Raw genomic sequence first — 19,911 nt, forward strand, 5'->3', positions numbered from 1 at the left:
ACGTACCTTCCAAATTGTATTTGTCGTCTTTACCTCTCGATTTATGCATTTCTTTTTGCAACTATCTAATTATTCGTCACCGCGTATACATCCATTTATGGTCAATAAATTACCAAGTGCTATTTCACCTATGAAACCCATATTCACTTTCAATATCTCAATCAAGAATCCTCTTCCCGGTTGTTCTTAAACGTAAAAGCGAAGTTGAACCCAGTCGCACTGTATTGCTTGTCACTCGCGAATAAACGACCCTCAAGTAATTGCTCAGACAACAAATTCTACAAATTCCTTAGTATTTCAATTTTAAGTTGAATTTTTCTGAAATTTGATTTACTACATTCATTTCAGGTTTCTATGACTGACCAAAATTTCAACATTTTATGGATGGGCAATCATCCAAAGCCAGATGTTCTTCGTAATCTGACACCGCACCAAAAAGTAAATCACTTTCCAAGGTAAAATAAATAAATTTTCAATATTAATAAATATTGCTAACACCGAGGTATACCCCTGAACCTTACGTTTCTCAGATAAGTCTTTCGGCGTGATAGATATTGTTTTGTATTATTGTGATAGTAAATTTAAAAAAATATATATATTCAATTGACGAAATTACGAGATTTAAATGACATAAATTATTACATAGATTATCATTTTTCAGATCTTACGAAATCACGCGAAAGGACCGTCTTTATAAAAATATCGAGGCAATGCAGAGGAGTAAAGGTGCGAGGAACTTAGATTTCATCCCACAAACCTTTCTCTTGCCCAGCGAATCGAGGGAGTTATTAACCGCGCATTTCAGGTATCGCGGCCCTTGGATTGTGAAGCCTAAAGCGAGTTCTCGTGGCCGCGGTATTTACATTGTTAACAGTGTGAGCATTGATTTTTAGGTATGATTTTATCCGACCAACTGTTCATAGTATGCATTTGTTAATTTCAGTTGAAAGTATTTCATGTAATAGCTAAAAATATTTTACATACCTACTAATTTATGTGCGAGGCAGTCTGCTGATGCGGCAACTACAGAGTACACGTTACCTGTATGTCCTCAACTCTCATTCAAGTATGAAGAATTCAAGTTGGTACTATTCATCCGTAATAATAGCTATTAATATTTGACTGTTTGTAAAGCATTTCAATAGAGTAATTTATAGTAGGTTGAAATCATACCAAAGTTAATATGATTCACTTAAAAGGAGAGCATCAGACTTCCGAACTACAGATTCAACTGAAACTTCTACGGGGGTTTCTCTGGCCCGAAATATTGAGCTACTGATGTGTATTTCAACCCATTGGGCTTGCCCTCCTCCGATTTTCGGTTCATCAGGTTGACGGATATTCGCAGTTTATACTTCACTATGTAATAATATAAGTCAATACCACGTGCGAAATAATGATATATCCGTTTATACTAGAATCTATGAGGACCTGCCATCGCAACTTCATGAGAGGATAATGAAAATTAATATTTCAGGCAACAATAACAACAGGTTTTGTTCATTGGGGCATTCCACTCCGTCAACTGTTAATATATAACCGATCTTGATCGAAGTGAAGAGAGGCTCGATGAATGAAACTGCACATCAGAAGCTCCTATTTTTGGAAAAAGAAAAACTAGAAGTTTCAGTAATACCTGTGATCCAGAATTTCTACCTTCGAGATACCCTCCTTACAAGTGTCAGTAGTATTCCAATGCTGTTGGTTTTGTTCCGAACAGACAAATCTGGTTAAAATAGGATAATCCGACAATAATTCTACAAATGAATACATACGTCAGTTGATCTATCTAAAATATTGTAAGTTGCAACCAAGTGATAATCAGAGACGTGGATGGAATACTGAGATAGGTCCAATTTTACACATTCAGTTCAACAAAGTAAATGTTCTACAGAAGATGTTCTGCAGATTCTTTTCCACACAAAAATCATTCTAAAAATTGCATTTCTGTAAACGAATTTTACATATCAAATCGTGTCATTTATATAATGTGTTTTTATAGTATATCTAATTATACATTGTAGCACTAATTTCTGTTACCCTCACAATCAGATGAGGACTCACCGTTGAACCGTTGACACGTTGGCGCGATTCTCTAATTATTCTGAACTACTAAGCTATAACAAAATAATATACGTTGGGCGCCAGACGCTTTAGCGTTGCATTTCAAACAACAATACAAAACAATACGAAAAACAACTAGAGAACCCGTTGTACGGTTGGCTGGGCTCAAGTACTCACACGAACTGGTGAGAGTAGCGGTAGCGGTATTCAAGGCAGCTAACGATAAATATAGAATTAAAGAAATAAAGGATAAACTCAGGCCAGGAAAAAGTAACAGGTCAATCAGTCGATTATATTGTCGATAAAGTTTACACATTCAAGTCAGTCAAGTTAGATGGCAACGATAACGTTAGTTAATAAATCAGACAATAATAGTCCACAGAAATTTTGACAGAATAGAATTCAACGGTAGCTTTAAAACGAGAGACGATAGTTAACAGAGAGAACTGATCGTAGGTCGGGAGAAGCGATATAATGCAAGAATTTACTTAAAGATTTTACGCAATTTCCAAAGAACGAAGCTACGTGAATTATTATTCTGTTAATTTAAAGCGAGAGAGAGAGCTTTATTGCAAATCGATAGATAGCAAAATGACGATAGCTCGGGAGATAACAACAAAGAATAAGACGTTACTATAAATTTTAACTAATAAGAAAGATTGAAATTTATTAAGAATTTACGAAATCGGTAGTTTAGACGAGAGAATAGGACTGACTGTAAAGTACGTGAGACAATTTACGAGAGGATTATTCATAGACGATAGAATTAATGCGTTATAATATTTCGAAATTCGAGAAATTACACAAAGAAATCTTAAAATATAACTTTCGAGAGAATACAAAATTATTAGATAGTGAGAAATTCAGAGAAGGGCTTACAAAATGGAGAAAGACACTAAATACATCTTATTAAAATAAAATCAGGGATAATACGCAAAACTTAAATCAACAAAGAAATACGGTACTGCAATAAAATACAAGGAAAAGAATAGAAAGTCAAAACAATACAGGATTGCCAATAGCAATAGGAAAAGTACGGTAGTATTTAGTGGCTAAATCTATGCTCGGGTATACTCCAAGGAACTCGATTTACGATATAATAGGCAAAATATAAATAAAATATAACAGGCGACACAAAGAATAAAATATAATAAGCACTACTAGCACAAAAATTAATAAGAAAGCAAAGTAAAGATAGTTGAGCTATCTTATAGATACGATAGAAATTACAGAAGCGGACTAATAGAAATTTACAGATAATCAGAAAAGTTCACAAATACGAAAAAATTACTTATTCGGTAGTTACGAGGTCGCACAAAGACACGGAATTCATTAATTATTGAAACCATGTAGTCACACGGTGGCTCAATGCAACTCTAAGCCGTGGACCATGATTCACACAAAACTGGCATCACACGATGCAACCAAGAAGGATAAACAGGATAAGAACGAAAATAGAAATTGTGAGCAACTTCGTAACGATACAATACAAAGATAGAAGTCTTACGTTAGACATCAGGCACACAGCATTGAATTTACTTAAAATAAAACTTATTGAAAGCAAAAGAAAAGGGAAGGAGGAAGGAAGATAATATAATTTAGAGGAAAGGAAGAAGCTAACGATAGTGCAAAACGATATAGGGTGGTGGATAAACGGTAGCGATAGAACAAACTATAGAACGATGGTAGCTTAATCAGGAAGAAGGGAGCAAAATTAACCGAAGGAAGCGTAACGAGCAAGGAAGAAACGAAGATGTGTCCTGGCGGGTCGAGCGTAGATAGACGGAGATCGGAGTTCGGCTCATCGATCTCGCCACTGTCGTCAGGCGATCCTCCTTTCTTTCGATCGGTCGTTTGTTCCCCACCATAATTAGGTCATTCTTCTGTGGCGAATATCGGTTACGTCTTGGTCGTACGTTTTCGAAGTTTGCCTCTAGATGCTGCGTAATGTGCTGTCCGTGATTTGATCGTTGACACCATCTAGTACAAATTTAAAATAGTTGCTTCCTACTGACCAGATTGCCTATCATTGGGGATCCTTTTGACAGAGGCATGACGCAGGATACCTCCCGGTCAAAGTTACCGAGTGGAAGGTTACGACTGACTGTAACTCGTATGTTCGCTTCCACCGGTTTCGTCGTATTGGCAGTGGCCAGTTACCCACGATATATCAAGGAGACCATACAGTCACACGGCGGCTTAATGCAATTCTAAGTCGTGGATTATGGTTCCGTTATTTAACAGTCCCTACTGATAGGAAGGCTGCGTCGATCCTCGGAACGAGGGCTTTATCAAACTGGACGTAGTACTTTAGGGGTCGGTCCGGCCCCTGGCCGGTAAATCGGAAGATGGCAGGCTACGGTCTCGCTTGTATACCATCCTTACGGCATCCGGGAAAGCGGGCGACTCATTTCTCGTTGAGAAGTTGGTCCCTCGGCTGTCGGGAGAACTTTACATCCCTGAACGCCGGCAGTCGAGGTGGTACGAGAAGTTCGGATGGATGCTCGCCCAGGTGTTTCAGAAACACACCAAGGTAGCCAGTGTAGTCTTATTAGACCGTCGCGTCGGTAGACGAAGTCATCGAGAGCCGGGAACGGTAATTATCGGTAGCTGTTGATCCCTCGGTGGTCGGAATCGTCGTCCTAGTACCTTGTTTGCTTGCGCGGGAGCGCGAAGTACAGAATTTTCAAAAAAAGCGTTAGTCACTGGTAGTTATTGTATATTTTGTATTGAGTTCCGTTGGAGTACCCCGCTAGAGACGCGTTTTCCGGAGGTTTCTTTCAGTTTTGTGCTCTTGTGACGGGTGGCGCTAAAACGCCACGTTACAATACATATGAGTCTTTCTACCTTAACCCTTAGCGGCCACACGGGGTAACTAGTTAACCCAGGCTCAAAAGAAGTGAAATTAGAGGTCTAAAACCTTTGAAATTGATACAAGTAATGACATCTGTGAGTAGTAGACAAGTGTGATGAAAATCATTAGAAATGTTGAAGAACTCCTCAATAAACATGAAAAAATCGGTTAGAAGTCTTAAAACATCCATATATGTATATGTCTTTTACATCTAGGTTTTTCAGCGTAGGGTAATGAGTTACTCCATGCGGCCGCTATGTGGCCTTGCTGAGGTGTGGCCGCTAAGGGTTGAGTGAGACAATTCATGACCTCGATGTTTACGGTATTGCTATAATTTCATTAACGGAATCTACAGAACAAATAAATTCGTCATAACATTATAAAGAAATAAATTTTCGTCCCTATTTTCCAAGTTACACGAGGGCGAAATTCAGGAAAAAGAGCCAAAATCGAAAACACACTCCCGTTCGAACGGACATATTTTTAGTTGAAATCATTCTAGAGGTTTCATCCAAAGACCATTTTGAAGCTATTAACTTACACTATTATTATATATTCACTTAATTCTGCAATAACGAACTAGTTAATTTGCTGTGAACAAATATGATATTTAAAATCGGTTTTTAAAGCGAGAACACTGCTTAAAATTTCCAAAAAATAGAAGAACATTTTTAATTAATTCTTAACGAAACTGTAAACTTACAGAACGGAAGTCCTATGGAAACTGTGTTAGAATTATTTATTTATAAGCGTCGATGCACGCTGACGATGAGACTCTTAGCTCGGGTACATGTTAGCCTGAGGAAGCATTGGTGGGCATGAAAATCTATATTTAAAGAAAAAAATTGACCATATCAAAAAGCAATGTATATCATATCAGTTTATTGAAAATTTAACCAACAGTAATTAAATCTTAGTCTCAAATCTTACGTGAAGAGCACCTAGTCACATTATATTATATATAATATCTTAACGTCATTATATTCGCTTGGAATTAGTGATTTATTGGGAAACAATGGTTTCTAGTTTTCAGCGTCAGAGTACTTCTTAGCTATTAATCAATTTATTTCGTACCAGTTGCAAAATACAATGAAATGCCAGTGTACCAAAATCTAATTTAGCTTCCTCGACACGGAGATGCAGAGCTGCTGCTCTTCTTTCGTAATCGTTTCTAGTGGAAAAATTCTGAACTACCATTTTAAATATATTTCTGCCCATAAAAAAATATTTTGTTTTGTGTTAATCGATTCCACCAAGGGCATTATGGTGGCTCAGGAGACGTCCTTAACAGACTTAATCCCTGCAGGAATCACTACATACACCACGAAATATTTTTCAATGGCTGCTGGATGAAAAATATATTGAAAAAGGTAGTCTGTAAGTAGTACATCAAGACGGGTTCTGAGTACCAACATCTTCTTTACCGACCAAGCCACCTAGCGCATCCCAGACGCAAACCCGTGAAGGTTACCACCACTATCGTAAGATAAAACGTGCTCTGCCGTACCGACCTGAGGTTAAAAACGTGCAACCTTACCGACAGTTGTATCGGTCGACGGTAAAAATCGCATTGCCTTACCAACAATTCTTATCGATCGAAGGTCAAAATCGTGCTGTTTTACCGACAATCTTACCGACCGAAGGTCAAAGTCTTTATGTTGTGCTCGTCTGCCAACGGTTGGGGGTGCAGCGGGGGCGAGAACTTTCTTACCGTCCCGCATTCTTTTCCCACAATAGGACTGCTAATGTGTAACATTAACCACTTCGAATTTCTTTCCCATGTTAGGACTGCTGATGTGTAACATCAACCACCCCACATTCTTTTCCTACGTTATCAACTACGCGACATTCCAAAATGAATGGTTCTGAGAATTGTTTTTTTTATCAACTCGGATATCGGATTTTTAGTTGTCGGAAATTCCTCTTCCAAAAGGTGTCAGTTTCAAACCCAGAGCTATCAGGAACTCCACGTTTCCAAGTGTTAACGGTTCGAGAATCGATCGATGACTGACTTGATCGGGGCATGCCGACTTACTGATATACCTACTCTTTGACAGTCTGTTATATACAATTTCCATCGTTTATTGCGATCTGGTATGTAGTCTCACAGTACTAACTTCTCCACGAAAATCAACCAGGTCTCTGTCTTGATCCACTAACCGGAGCTCAACGTGATCTGTGGTCCTGACAGTGATCGGAAGGTAAATGACGTGCGACGGTACTTCCACGACTTTATATCCTGGTGGGAAAGTCGGGAACAACTCGTGAATAGCGTGTACTTTGTGTCCATTGACGTAGAGGCCCGTTGTAATGCTGCACTCGACTTGCGAAGCGTTGACCTTGAGTATAGTTACAGGCACGTCTGATTCGTGAGTTTTATCAACCCTCAATACACGTGGTGTGAATCCCAAAATTTGAGCGATGGAATCATTCGGCCCGAAGTCAATCGTGTGGTTGCATGTGATTTCGCTGCGTGATGTATTATTGTTGGGTTTGATGGCGAGCCTGATATCTGTATTTCTTAGCACGTTCTAAAGATACATCTCTATGTCCTCGATCTCGTAGCTGCCGGTAGGTATGGTGATCACTTCATCAGCTTCGTAAATTTTAATGTGACCAACATCAACGTTGTGAATCTAATTAAAGTTCAACAATTCTACGAAGCCAAGAGCATAACTTTCATCACGAGCAAGTTCGATCGGTGGGAAATATTGTGCCTCGAGAATCGAAGAGGTTCCCGAAATCGTTAACGTTGACGAATCATCCATGACTGCGAGTGGTAGACTGACTTTGATGAATCACGCACCATTTTTATACAGCTCACCACTTACAAATTTTAGACGCAAGTTTCCGCATTCAAGTGTATCATAATCTTGGTACCTTTCATGATTGTATTCAACACTACTAACCCAGTTGTATGCAACCCAGTGTGGGACCCCTCGGACCGTCTTTGTCGTCAAGGTTGATTATAGCTGGCTCGTTTTTTCGTGGACCGTTTTTGGGCGTTTCGTTTTGCATCAAAACACCGCGGAAATGTAGAACCTTGAAGATTTTTGCATATTTCAACAAGTCCCATTCAATCAACGTTCGACGTGGTACCATCGCATCTAGTTTTTTGAAAGATGGAGACCAAGACCTGTTTTGTACGGTTTCATATGAAGCTCTTTGCCCAACGCAATAGCTTCCATAGTTTTGTTGTGTCGTTTGCTCTCTTCCAGTTCTCGTTGAGCAGCACTTGCATCGTTCACAGCTTTTGCTATACCTGCCGCACCACCGGCTTACGCGCCTGTAGCACTAAGTCCAGCGAAAATAGGAATCGAAAACGGTAGAAAACCACTGACTTTTGAAGGTAGCGGTAGGACCCGAGGTGTTCGCACTTTACATTTACCACCCGCTTTTTTAACGGCGTTCTCAGCTCTCTTCAGCGCAGATTCGATAGCTACTTTTGCATCGTTGCTTTGAACCATAGAACGTTTTGCAGTATTTATAATTTTTCTCAAGGTCACATTTTTTGACTTTTGAATTCCCATTTCGAGTCTTGATTTTACTTTTATTGTATTAGCTATTGCCCAAGCGGCTGCCTTCTCACCCAAAGCGTTCTTTGCGAGAACCCATTTCAAGACCCTATCAGCCTCGTTTTTAACTTCAAAATTTTCACGATTCGGCGAGTGAGCAATGTCGTGGTCCTTGCAAGCTGCGTCGAGAAGATTGATTTCCGGATCACCCCGCGCGAGTCTCTTTGTTAATTTTGTACCAAGCCCACAGTACTGATAACCAGGTACATTCAATTCGACTGTAAGGCTGTTGATGATTTTATTCTCCAGACTCTTGCTGCGATGTTGCCGCCTGCTGCTTCGTTTACCTCTGTACGCGATCATGTTCGTGCGTTGACTGAAGAAAAGTGCTTCAAAACGGGATATTTATAGCAAATCCGATCAGTCATGTCCGAGATGCGGTTTGAGAAACAACCTACTAACCTTCCCGTGACGAATTTTGGTAAACTTTCGGAGCAAAATGTCAAAAGGCACAAACGGCACGGTGAATTACCTCCGAATAGTGTACGTGCAATATCCTGTGGACCATCGAATTGTGGTAAAACTTATGCGTTGCTCACCCTTATAACCCATCCCAACGGAATCAGATTTGAAAATATCCACATCCACTCAAAATCTCTGAACCAACTGGAACACCAATTGTCAAAGCAATTGTTGGACAATGTTGAGAATACGGAGTATTTCGCGTTTACTGAGCGTGAGCAAGTGATTACACCGAGAGAAGCATGGTCCAACTCAATAATCCTATTTGACGATGTAGCGTGCGAAAAGCAGAACAATATTAGGGCCTAGTTTTGCATGGGTACACATCACGACGTTGACTGTTTCTATCTCTGTCTGACGTACGTGCGTATCCCCAAGCATCTCGTGCGCGACGACGTAAACTTCCTCGTGTTATTCAAACAAGACGATATGAACCTGAGACACGTATACAACGACCATGCAAACACATGTCTTACACAGAGTTTACAAGTGTGTGCTCTGCATGCTAGAACGGTGAGAAGTACGTGTTTCTGGTGATCGACAAGGACAGTGAGCTCAACGAAGGACGATACAGGAGGGGTTTCGATTCTTTTGTTAGCCTGGAAAAGTAATAAAATCTAACGTTTTCAAACGAGAGACGCAGTAGCGTTGCAGACTCAGTTGCGTCAATATGGAAATCTCTGAAATTTCCAAGCAGAAAGATGTCCTACATCAGATCGCTCAAGCAAGTACTGCCATCCGTCGAAAACACAGATTGCTCAAGTCGGGCAAGGAATCTACGTCTCAGAAATTGAGTGACGTTTTCAAACCAGTAGTATTCCCTTTCAAGAACTGGTGAATGTTACAAAAGATACAAAACCTTTAAAACAAGAGGTGGAAGAAATTGAAGAAGAAATAAAGCGTATGAAAAATTAAACGAAAAATGAAACTGTCTTGGAAATGGACGATTCCTTTGCTTCGGCAGGAGATAAAACAATGGTAGAAACACCGGTCGAGAAAATCGAGGATGAGTATTTTGCACCAATGAGAGATGCGAAGACGAAAAGTGAATTGGACAACGTGTAGGGTGTACACAACTTCTCAAACAGACCAATGATTGGTGATTCGTTGATAGCTTTTGAGAGTGACTACATCCGTATTGGCGATACGCTTTACCCTAAAACGAAGGGTTTGCTGAAACTTTTGTTCAAAAAGAAGCCTGACGATTCTTCTGTGAGCGCTGGAGATCGGGAAAAACATAATCCTCGCAACGAACGCGCATAAAAAGTATTACTCATCCGATGGGGCTGTTCGAAACGATAACAGTTACAAATTCGAAAATGTCATCGCCGAATTGATGGATTATTCCCCATCACCTGCCCGCAAAGGTAAAGGTCCACTTCCGTAAGCTATGATCACTCGACAAGGTGTTGAAATAGAATACGTTTTCTGGGATGATCCAAACGAGTTAGTGGAGCGTCTTCGTTGACTCCTGGCATCTCAGGCAGCGGCAAATCAGAATCACGATCACGAAATAATCTCCATTATCGAAGAGCTACGCAAAGCAGGAACCATTTATTAAGCAGCTCCCATCGTTTTAGCATTCATTATCGAGATGAGCGTCGTCGTCTTTGGACGGCATCTGGATGAAAACACGGCCGCGAGCACTCCCAGTCCTCCGGGTGTCCGATTTCAAATAACAGCGGACGGGCATGTCGATATACGAAACAAGAGACTGTGCAATGTCGCAAATCCCGCAGAGCTGAACAATGCTGTAACTTTGAAAATCTTGAGACGAAAATTCAACGTGCTGCAAAAACAAATCGACAACCTAGATCAAATGATCAAAGCCTTAGAGCTCACCACGGAAAAAGCTTTGGATACCTTTTACACAGACTATAAAACAGGCAGAGACCTGTCGATTCGAAACGCTGTTAACATTTCTCAATTGGACACCTGACTAAGAGCGTTGGAATATGAACGAGGAAAAGCAAGCACTGGTGACGGAACTGCATGAGCCTGCACGGCGGAATTACTCGCGTCGACGTGTAGACGTGCGCGGTATCGACGAGACCTGGCAGGCAGATCTTGTTGATATGACGTCATACGCTGGACGAAACAAAGGCTACAAGTACATGCTCACAGTTATTGATATTTTTCCAAAGTATGGGTGGGCTGTACCGATAAAGAGCAAGTCTGGAAATGATGTTACGAAGACAATGGAATCTGTTTTTCGTCAAGGACGGGTGCCGAAAAACTTACATGTCGACAGAGGAACGGAATATTACAACTCGAAATTTGAATCGCTTATAACACGTTACGGAATCAAACTTTACTCCTCGTACAGTAATTTGAAGGCCTCGATCTGTGAACGTTTCGATCGCACGCTAAAAGGTAAAATGTGGAAACGGTTCAGCATGCAAGGAAGCTACAAGTGGCTCTATGTCTCATCTGATTTGGTTTCGGCTTACAACAACGCCAAGAACCGAACCATAAGAATGAAACCGTCGGATGTCACCGTAGCAAACGAGAGGCTGTTATTACGTCAGGCGTACGGAGGGCTTCGAGCGATACCTACCATATCGGCAAAATTCAAATCCGACGACAGAGTTTGAATCAGCAAATTTAATAACGTCTTCGAGAATGGTTACACTTCCAATTGGACTACTAAAATATTCACCATAAGTCGAGTGAAAAATACTTATCCTGTGACGTACAAGCTCAAAGACTACCGAGATCAACCTCTCGCTGGTGGTTCCTACGAAGAAGAGCTCCTCAAGGTTAATTATCCGGATATTCATCTGGTGGAGAAGGTGCTCAAAAAGCGTGGAAGAAAAATGTACGTTAGATGGTTAGGTTTTGATAATACGCACAACAGTTGGGTAAACGAATCGGACATGTAACATTGAATAAATGAATTCTTTGTAAAAACGTATGTGCCTCTTTATTTTATATCCGACACATCACTAGTATGCATCTTTATTTATCATACAACCGACTGACATATGTATCGTTGTACAATTTTTCATATTTCGGAGCGTTCTCATTCATCATCTCACATAATTATATTTTATACATCATGGTACAGTTGTGAATCACACAGCTAAGGTGCGGGCTTGTAGCCTCACAGAAGCGTGTCGGTTGTGTTTTGAAACACGATCTGCTTGTCATCATTTCAGCTCAGTGCCACTTTCTGCTGTTCTACGGTGTGTACCTCGTGCTTTTGACCTAATATCAAATGCTGAATTGCAGACGAATTTTCACGGTTCAAAACACATGCCAAATAATCGTTGAAAGTTATTTTTCTCAACGCTGATCCTTTGACACCTTTGGCACGTTTATTGTCTTTCTTATCTCTCAAGACTCGGAATGCGTACAATTTGGCTCTTAATCCTACAAATTCCAACATTATTTTTCCGTTATTCTCATCTTTCATCAAGACAAGAACTTTTTTGTTTGCTAGAGGCATTTTATAAACGTTGTCAAGCGGATAATTAGACGTACCGAATTTGTGCAAGTCCTCCTTCATATGTTCGTATATGTCGGGGACGGTAAAATTGTAAATCAAACTGTCGGTATCCGTATACATTAATTTTGCTCGGTTGCCGAATTCCCGTTCAATATAATCATAATGAAAATCGTAGATATATGTTTCAGCCAGATCCATGATGGAGAAACCTGCATACAATGGTTTATTCAACTTGACTTTCGTCTTACTCATTTCAACGATAATAATATCTGTGTCGAAAACGGTGCAATTGTGAAAATAAGGTTTGGCTATGGTAGCTCTAGCACCGTATCTTCCATCCCATTTTGTGATCAGCCTGACATCTCTATACTTCCTAACATTTTCCATTGTTTTGCCAAAAACTGAGTTGTTCATCAGTTTGTAAAAATTTCTCTCGAATTCGTTGTGAGATTTTTTGCTCAAATCGGTATTCAAATCTATGTATTTTTTGAGCCACGGGGTTTATCCGAATTTGAGAACTCTGTGAATTTTGAGTAATTTTAAGCCTGATTGTAAGCATTGTTTCAAAACGCTATAGTGAACAACGTAGTTTTTCTTGAAAAGTAGCGTGGGCATCAATTTCGGTTGTTCACTATTCGAGATCGGAGGTATATAGTGCTCCGGACACAGTGGTAAATCCTTATGAATTTCATGCAGTTCCTAAGGATATTCCAAATCCACCTCCAGTATATAACCAAACTCCGCATCGTCCGAGATGGTAAGAACGTCGCATTGTCCAAAGCCTGATAACCATTCGAAGCAACTGTATGGCAGAGCAAAGCTCATAGCAGCACCGTACAAATTATTGACGTCAAAGTACATGAGATAAGATTCTTCGACCTCAGGATCGAATTCCTCTCCCATGTACCTGTTGTTAGCCTTTGCGTATCTGTTCGAGCACTGTGACACACCACCACGAATACCTTTTTCGATAAACATAACCATATCTATGTCGGTGAGAAGCTCGAGCTCGATGTCGGTACACTCTAACATCGTATCAAACGACAGACCGGGCGCGGTGTAATAACGTAACGGGTCCAGGTTGTACGTTGTTCAACAGCTCTGTCGAAAGTTTTGAAAAACGTCGGCTAATGAAAACACGTCCGTCTGTAAATACAAGTCCGAATACTCTCCCAAAGTTTGAACCTTAAAGGTTTGCCAAACTTCGCATGCATGTGCATAGTCGTTGTCTAATATATCCCGATCATTTAATTTTGAGTAAAATTGTTGTTTGGATGGTAGCCGTCTGTCCTCGAGCTTTGCTCAACTGTCTATATATTCGTACGGGAACACTCCTTCTCTGGTCAATAACTGAAATGTATCTGAGCTACGATAAAATTTTCGTGTGATTGATTTCTGATCATGACCGAGATACGTTGCCAATTTTTCAAGACTACTGGGCATGAAACGGTACGAATTTACGAATCTAAACTTTATATTTGTCCCCTTGACATATTTTTCAAAAGAGATGTACTATTCCTTGTTTACGAGTAGAAGCTCAATTCTGCCCTTGAACGATATAGCCAGTGCTTTGATCAGAAAATGCGAATCCTAACCCGACAGATTGCCAAATAACACTGGGATAATGTGCGAATTTTGGTAATTCAGATTGCAACCTCGATGAGCAGCACCACGGTACTTACCCGTGAAATGGCAGTGATCACGATGTTTCACGTCTGTGAGTGTAAACGGTTTTTCACAAATATGACACACTGTTGTTGAATGAAATTCGTTGATTTGATTGAAATTGAGCGGTTCCATCGATACAACAGTTCTGAAATAAATTTTTAACGAATGTGCCAAGTTCGATAACTCATTCACAAACCATTGAATGCAAGTCTCTCCCCGATTAATTTTGAATTTTGAAATTGAATCGTCAACCGTACAATACAGATAGTAAGCTATACTATCCGGAAGATGCTTCTGATAAACTGTTTCATTTTCCCCAAAACTTTCATGTGTGGGCTGCAGTAAACATTCTAGATCTGCGTAAATGCAGAACGGAACGGTTTCTTCATGTTTGAAATTTTCAAATTTTAGAATTATTTTCTCCTCTGTAGGTAGAGTAACTTTGGTTTTGTTTAAATTCATGTAATATACATTATGCTTGAACAAACACTTTTCAGATTGAAAGTGTAATAGACACCTATCACATAACCAAGTACGACGCTGATGTTTAGAAATTTGAGAACTTGTCAACCGCGATAAATTCCGAATCCGTGCTAAATGGTGTATTGAATTCTTTTCATAATTTTCCATACCATCGTCATCATCATCATCATCATCATCACTATCATCACCGTCAACAATTTCAGACTCTCAGACTAAAAGATGAATTGTAGGTTTGTCAGACTTGTTTCGGCTTAAATAAATGGGTACAATTTCACTGCGCTTTTGTTTTTCCGTACTATCTATACCATAAACGTTAATTGAAAGTTTGTTAAGTTTCTCAAATTTTGGAATCTGGTCTAAAGACATTGGAAAATGCAAACCTTCGTATAGTATCAGTGAGCTGAAATGTGGATATGAAGTAACTGGGATTGTTGTTGTCAGCTGGTAACAGAGCTGCGGTGACCGACCATAGAAAGCAATATAAATCGCTGTTACGGATGTTGACGATAGCCTCCTCATCTTGAATATCTTTGGGTAGTGGTGTGTATGTGAAGACACCGCCTCGTAGTGGCACGTACTTCTTGATATTCACAGTCAAATTTTTTATTTCAGTCAGCGACCAGCCTGAATCCTTTTCCTGGAAATCTTCCACCTTCTTCAACAAACGCTCTGTCGCGTTTTCGACGAACCATTCGTTGATATCCGTTGTCTGGAGGATGATTTCATTTCTCGTATTCAAAAATTTGATCTCTTCCACCGTGTGATCATCTTTTCTAACTTCAAATTTACAAGCCAGGATAACGTTGGCTTACAAGCTCCTGTCTTTCTTTAAAGCGTTTTTTAGTCTTGTCACCGCTAGTACCTTTGCGTCTTCTGGAAATCTCTCCACATCCTCATGCTTCAAATTGCCGATGGATCCAGTTCGAATTCTCCCCTTGAAAGCTGATTCCAAATCTTCCCAAAGACCTCGATCGCTTCTTCTTACTCTCCGCGTACCTTTATCCGATTTCTGAAGACGTTTGAATTTTTCCGCGAGCGCTTTCAAGAGTCCGATCGTTGTGATAATTCTCGTCTTTTCTCCAATGGATGAAACCTTTCGCAAAATTTCGTTCAGAAGCCGAATATTTTGACTTCCAAATTTTATCCATTTCTGAATCTCTGCTGTTGATGATGATTTGTCCAAGATTTTGTACGCCGATTCCATAATCTCAATCAATCTTAAAGACTTGGATTCCATCTCGAGCTTTTTCCTCACGCATACTTGACAAGTTGAGACCTTATGATCGTTTGTAGTGATGAGCGTCCTTTTTATAGGGCAGCTGTACGTATGTTTGCGTATGCGCGCGCACCTTTCAGCATTTTTAGTGCGATAGTAACCCAACACCGCAGATCCATGGCTCTGAATGTACTGCAGCTATCGGTCGACCTTGCACTCTGGTCTTGACTGAACCCGTTCAAAATTCATCGTAGAGTTAACAGTACAGTTACAAGCCAAAAAGAATGTCACGTGGATGATGTCAAACCGGCATCAGAGTAAGTGAAAAACATTTCTTATAACCAATAATTTTGGAATGACGCGTGATTGATAACGTGTGAAAGGAATATGAGGTGGTTGATGTTACACATTAGCAATATCCGAGTGGATAAAAAACAATTCTCAGAACGATTAATTTTGGAATGTCGCCATCAGCGATGTCCGAGTTGATAAAAAAAACAATTCTCAGAACCATTAATTTTGGAATGTCGCGTAGTTGATAACGTGGGAAAGGAATGTGGGGTGGTTGATGTTACACATCAGCAGCCCTACCGTAAGAAAGGAATTCGAAGTGGTTAATGTTACACATCAGCAGTCCTTTCGTGGGAAAAGAATTCGGGACGGGTAACCGACATCCACGTCGGTAAAAAAGTTCACGCTCGCCGCTGCGCCCTCTACCGTTGGCAAGCGAGCACTACATAGAGACTTTGACCTTCTATCGGTAAGATTGTCGGTAAAACAGCACGATTTAGACCTTCGACCGATAAGAATTGTTAGTAAAGCTGTGCGATTTTTACTGTCGACCGATACAACTGTCGGTAAGGTTGTACGTTTTTAACCTCGGGTCGGTGCGGCAGAGCACGTCTTATCTTACGAGAGTGGGGGTATTCTTCAAGGGTTTGCGTCTGGGATGCGATAGGTGGCTTGGTTGGTAAAACAGGTGTTTGTCATCAGAACCCGCCTTGCTGTACCACTTCTGTAACTTTTCACTAAAGAAGACTACCAAAGAAAGCAGCTGCAATGCAGCTTCGTTCCGAGAAAGATAAATTAGTTTGTAGTACACTGCTATTTTATTGCATTTCGTTAGTAATTAAAAACAAATCATCAACTAAGAAATACTCGGATGGTGAAAAGTTAGTAGTGGCCGTCATTTTCAAATAAATCACTAATCCTAAGCAAATATAACGACTTTCAGACATTATATGTATTGTAATGTAACCAGGTAATCTTTATATTACATTTTGGACTGTGATTCACTTATTGTTAGTCAAGTATTCAATAAATTGATACGATACATTGCTTTTTGATATGGTGAATTTTTGACTTTTCATTACCTTTGGTGATATCAGAAAAGCATTGGTTTCGATCGAAAATCACTTTTTATAATTTTAACGAATCTTTACGTTTTCGAACCTCTAGAATCCGAAAGACAGTTTTTAGAAAAATTTTGGTTGCATTTCGGTCGGTCGGTCTGTCTGTCTGTCGCTCTGCTCGAAAAATCAGAAACTGTTAGGACTTGGCAGCCAAATGAAAAAGTTTTGAAAGAAATATTTTTAAAAAAACGACTGAGAAACAAAAAATTTTTTCAATTTCTCCTCAATTAATGTATAAACTGAATAGAGCATAATCGTTTACTTATTGTTAGACAAAGTAATCAGGAGGAAAAAGTATGTTTGTCGGTACAACATTGAAAATCGATTCAATTCTGGTGGAAATGGCAGTTTAAATTAAACGGAACATGACAAGTTTTCATGCCTATCGTTGGATTATAAAATCCTGTAAGTTGCAAATTTTTGCAGCGAGCCGTTTTTGAGATCATCGCGGGAGTTTGTCGGACAGACCGATATTTTTGTAGAAATTAGAAAAAGTGATTTTCGACCGAGACCAACACTTTTTTTGTATCACTAGAGCTGATGCAAAGTAATATATTTCCTTAAAATCACTTACTTATTTGAATTTCGAACAGAAAAATTTACTTTTGGCACGATGGTCATGTGGCGAGATAGCAGTCTAGTATTGACAGGCAGTAATCAAAGCTAGCTGCTAACCTACCAAAGATATGTTTGAGTACATTTGGATTCGATCTCGTTACTACTCTTAACTCAGGGAATGGAGGATCAAGTAAGAAACGGTCTGAGGAAGATGTTCGTTTCAATGTGTAAAGAGCTTACTGAAATTGTAATCAGTTTCAAGTTGTTTTTCTGAATAAAATGGATCTTGGAATACAATATACCGGGAGGATTATTATAAGGTTAACAGCACGAACAATTATAGACCGACAGATGGGCAACTTAGATTACATTTAATATAAGTAATAAGTATCAGGCAATGAGTCATCAAAAAGATGGGGAAAGACGTATAACTATCAGGGCACACATAACAGTCACGTTTTATTCACATGTGAAACATTTCCTGTGTGGTTTATTCATTAATTTTAAATGAAGTATCATTATGAGCCAAACACTCATTACGTGCATATTACTTGTTCAAATTTAAATTTAATGAAATCAGAATACAAAATAGATTAAATTAAACTTGAAATGGGAACAAATAAAAGTTTAATTAGATAACATAAATATAACGAATGATTAGCCCATAATGATATTTGGCCTCAAATTCCTAACAAAACTAACACGTTTCAAGATATTTTTCGCAAGAAACCGAAACATGACCATTAGGTCAAAAAACAAATTTGTTTGTTCAAAATTCAAGGAGATATAATCTCTGTGAATTTCTTCAATGAATACACGGTTCGAGATGCAAAACAAACGTGTTTTGAATTTAGTCAATATATTTTTGTTCTCACGTTATATCGACTTGAAAATTTGGAGCAGGAAATTGGTTGTGAACCGACGTACAAATTTAGATAGTAATTTGTACAAAAATTGTCAGAAATTAAGCAAATAAAAAATTTTTCTTCAAAAACCTTGTCGATCTCACGTGGAAAGCTCAGCATAAAATCATTCCCAGGACTGATCTCTGTAGAATCTATCCTGACGTCCGTTTTACTTGGTAGAATTGGAATCTTTGTTCCCAATTTTCATTTTGTAGAACAGGTCACTGTAGAATCGGTCTTGACATTCATGAATATTCTGCAGAAATGAATTTTGTAGAATCCTATCGATGTCAAGTTATACTTAGCAAAACTGCGATCTGTGAAATATTTCCGTGGAAACGAACCTGTTGGGTAGGTCCTTTTGTTTCTTTATTACCAAAATTCTGATTGGAATTAGAAGTTTGGATCCGCAGGAAAATGTTTTATTCTCAGTTTGGTTTCATGGTTTTGTACTAAACAACATCATGTTCAGATCACATTTGTTTCACAAATGACTAGCATACTGAGGTTACGATCTTATTCCATTTAGTCTTTCAGTTTACAATGACTAATTGCTCTTTATTTATTATTTCAGCCAGAAAAAATTATCATCGACGAATCAGTTATCGTTGCTCAGTACATAAACAACCCGCTTTTAGTCGATGGGCATAAATGTGATTTGCGGCTGTATGTCGCTGTGACGAGTTACGATCCACTTTTGATATACCTTTATGAAGAAGGACTAGTCAGGTTTGCCACTGTCAAGTACGATGGCGGACATCAATATGTGTGGAATCCATGTATGCATCTTTGCAACTATAGCATCAACAAATTCCACGTAGATTACATAAAGTATGAGTGCTATTTGTTATTCTACCTATGTACTTAAATCATGACAGGTTACAACTACGCGTATCTTATAGTCCTGAGAACTAAGAAAATCCTGATATAAAGCTAATTTCAATACAATTATTATTTCACTTGTAACGCTACAAGTACATTGTCAGCAAAATGTACTAGAGTTGACTTCCTACTTATTTTGCCTGATTTTTCATTTGAGACATTTTTCTGCTTTCAGAGATATTCTCCCTGTATCTAAAATTTATCGTTATTTTCACTAACCTTGTTATGCGCACCTTCGAATTTTTTATCCCCGTTGGAATAATATCCATTCCATAACTCTTCTTGAAATTTCTCTAATAAGGGCCTGTTTGATTTAAAATTAAAAATTATTATTTATTTGACGCAGCATAACTTCGAATAAAACCTTAAAAGTTTTCACATTGT

General features: G+C 39.1%; 1 protein-coding gene across 4 annotated transcripts in view; it reads left to right on the plus strand.

Moving 5' to 3' along the window:
* The window catches only part of LOC124180874 (tubulin polyglutamylase TTLL5), a 280,376-nt gene that overhangs the window by 164,320 nt on the left and 96,145 nt on the right, over positions 1-19,911 (plus strand). For all 4 annotated transcript variants that reach the window (XM_046566773.1, XM_046566771.1, XM_046566772.1 and 1 more), the window contains exons 5-7: positions 349-455; positions 662-875; positions 19,220-19,476. In XM_046566773.1, coding sequence (XP_046422729.1) covers positions 349-455; positions 662-875; positions 19,220-19,476 — 578 coding nt within the window. The remainder of the gene's footprint in view (positions 1-348; positions 456-661; positions 876-19,219; positions 19,477-19,911) is intronic.

Source organism: Neodiprion fabricii, chromosome 4, assembly GCF_021155785.1.
Source record: "Neodiprion fabricii isolate iyNeoFabr1 chromosome 4, iyNeoFabr1.1, whole genome shotgun sequence".
Lineage (NCBI taxonomy): Eukaryota > Metazoa > Arthropoda > Insecta > Hymenoptera > Diprionidae > Neodiprion > Neodiprion fabricii.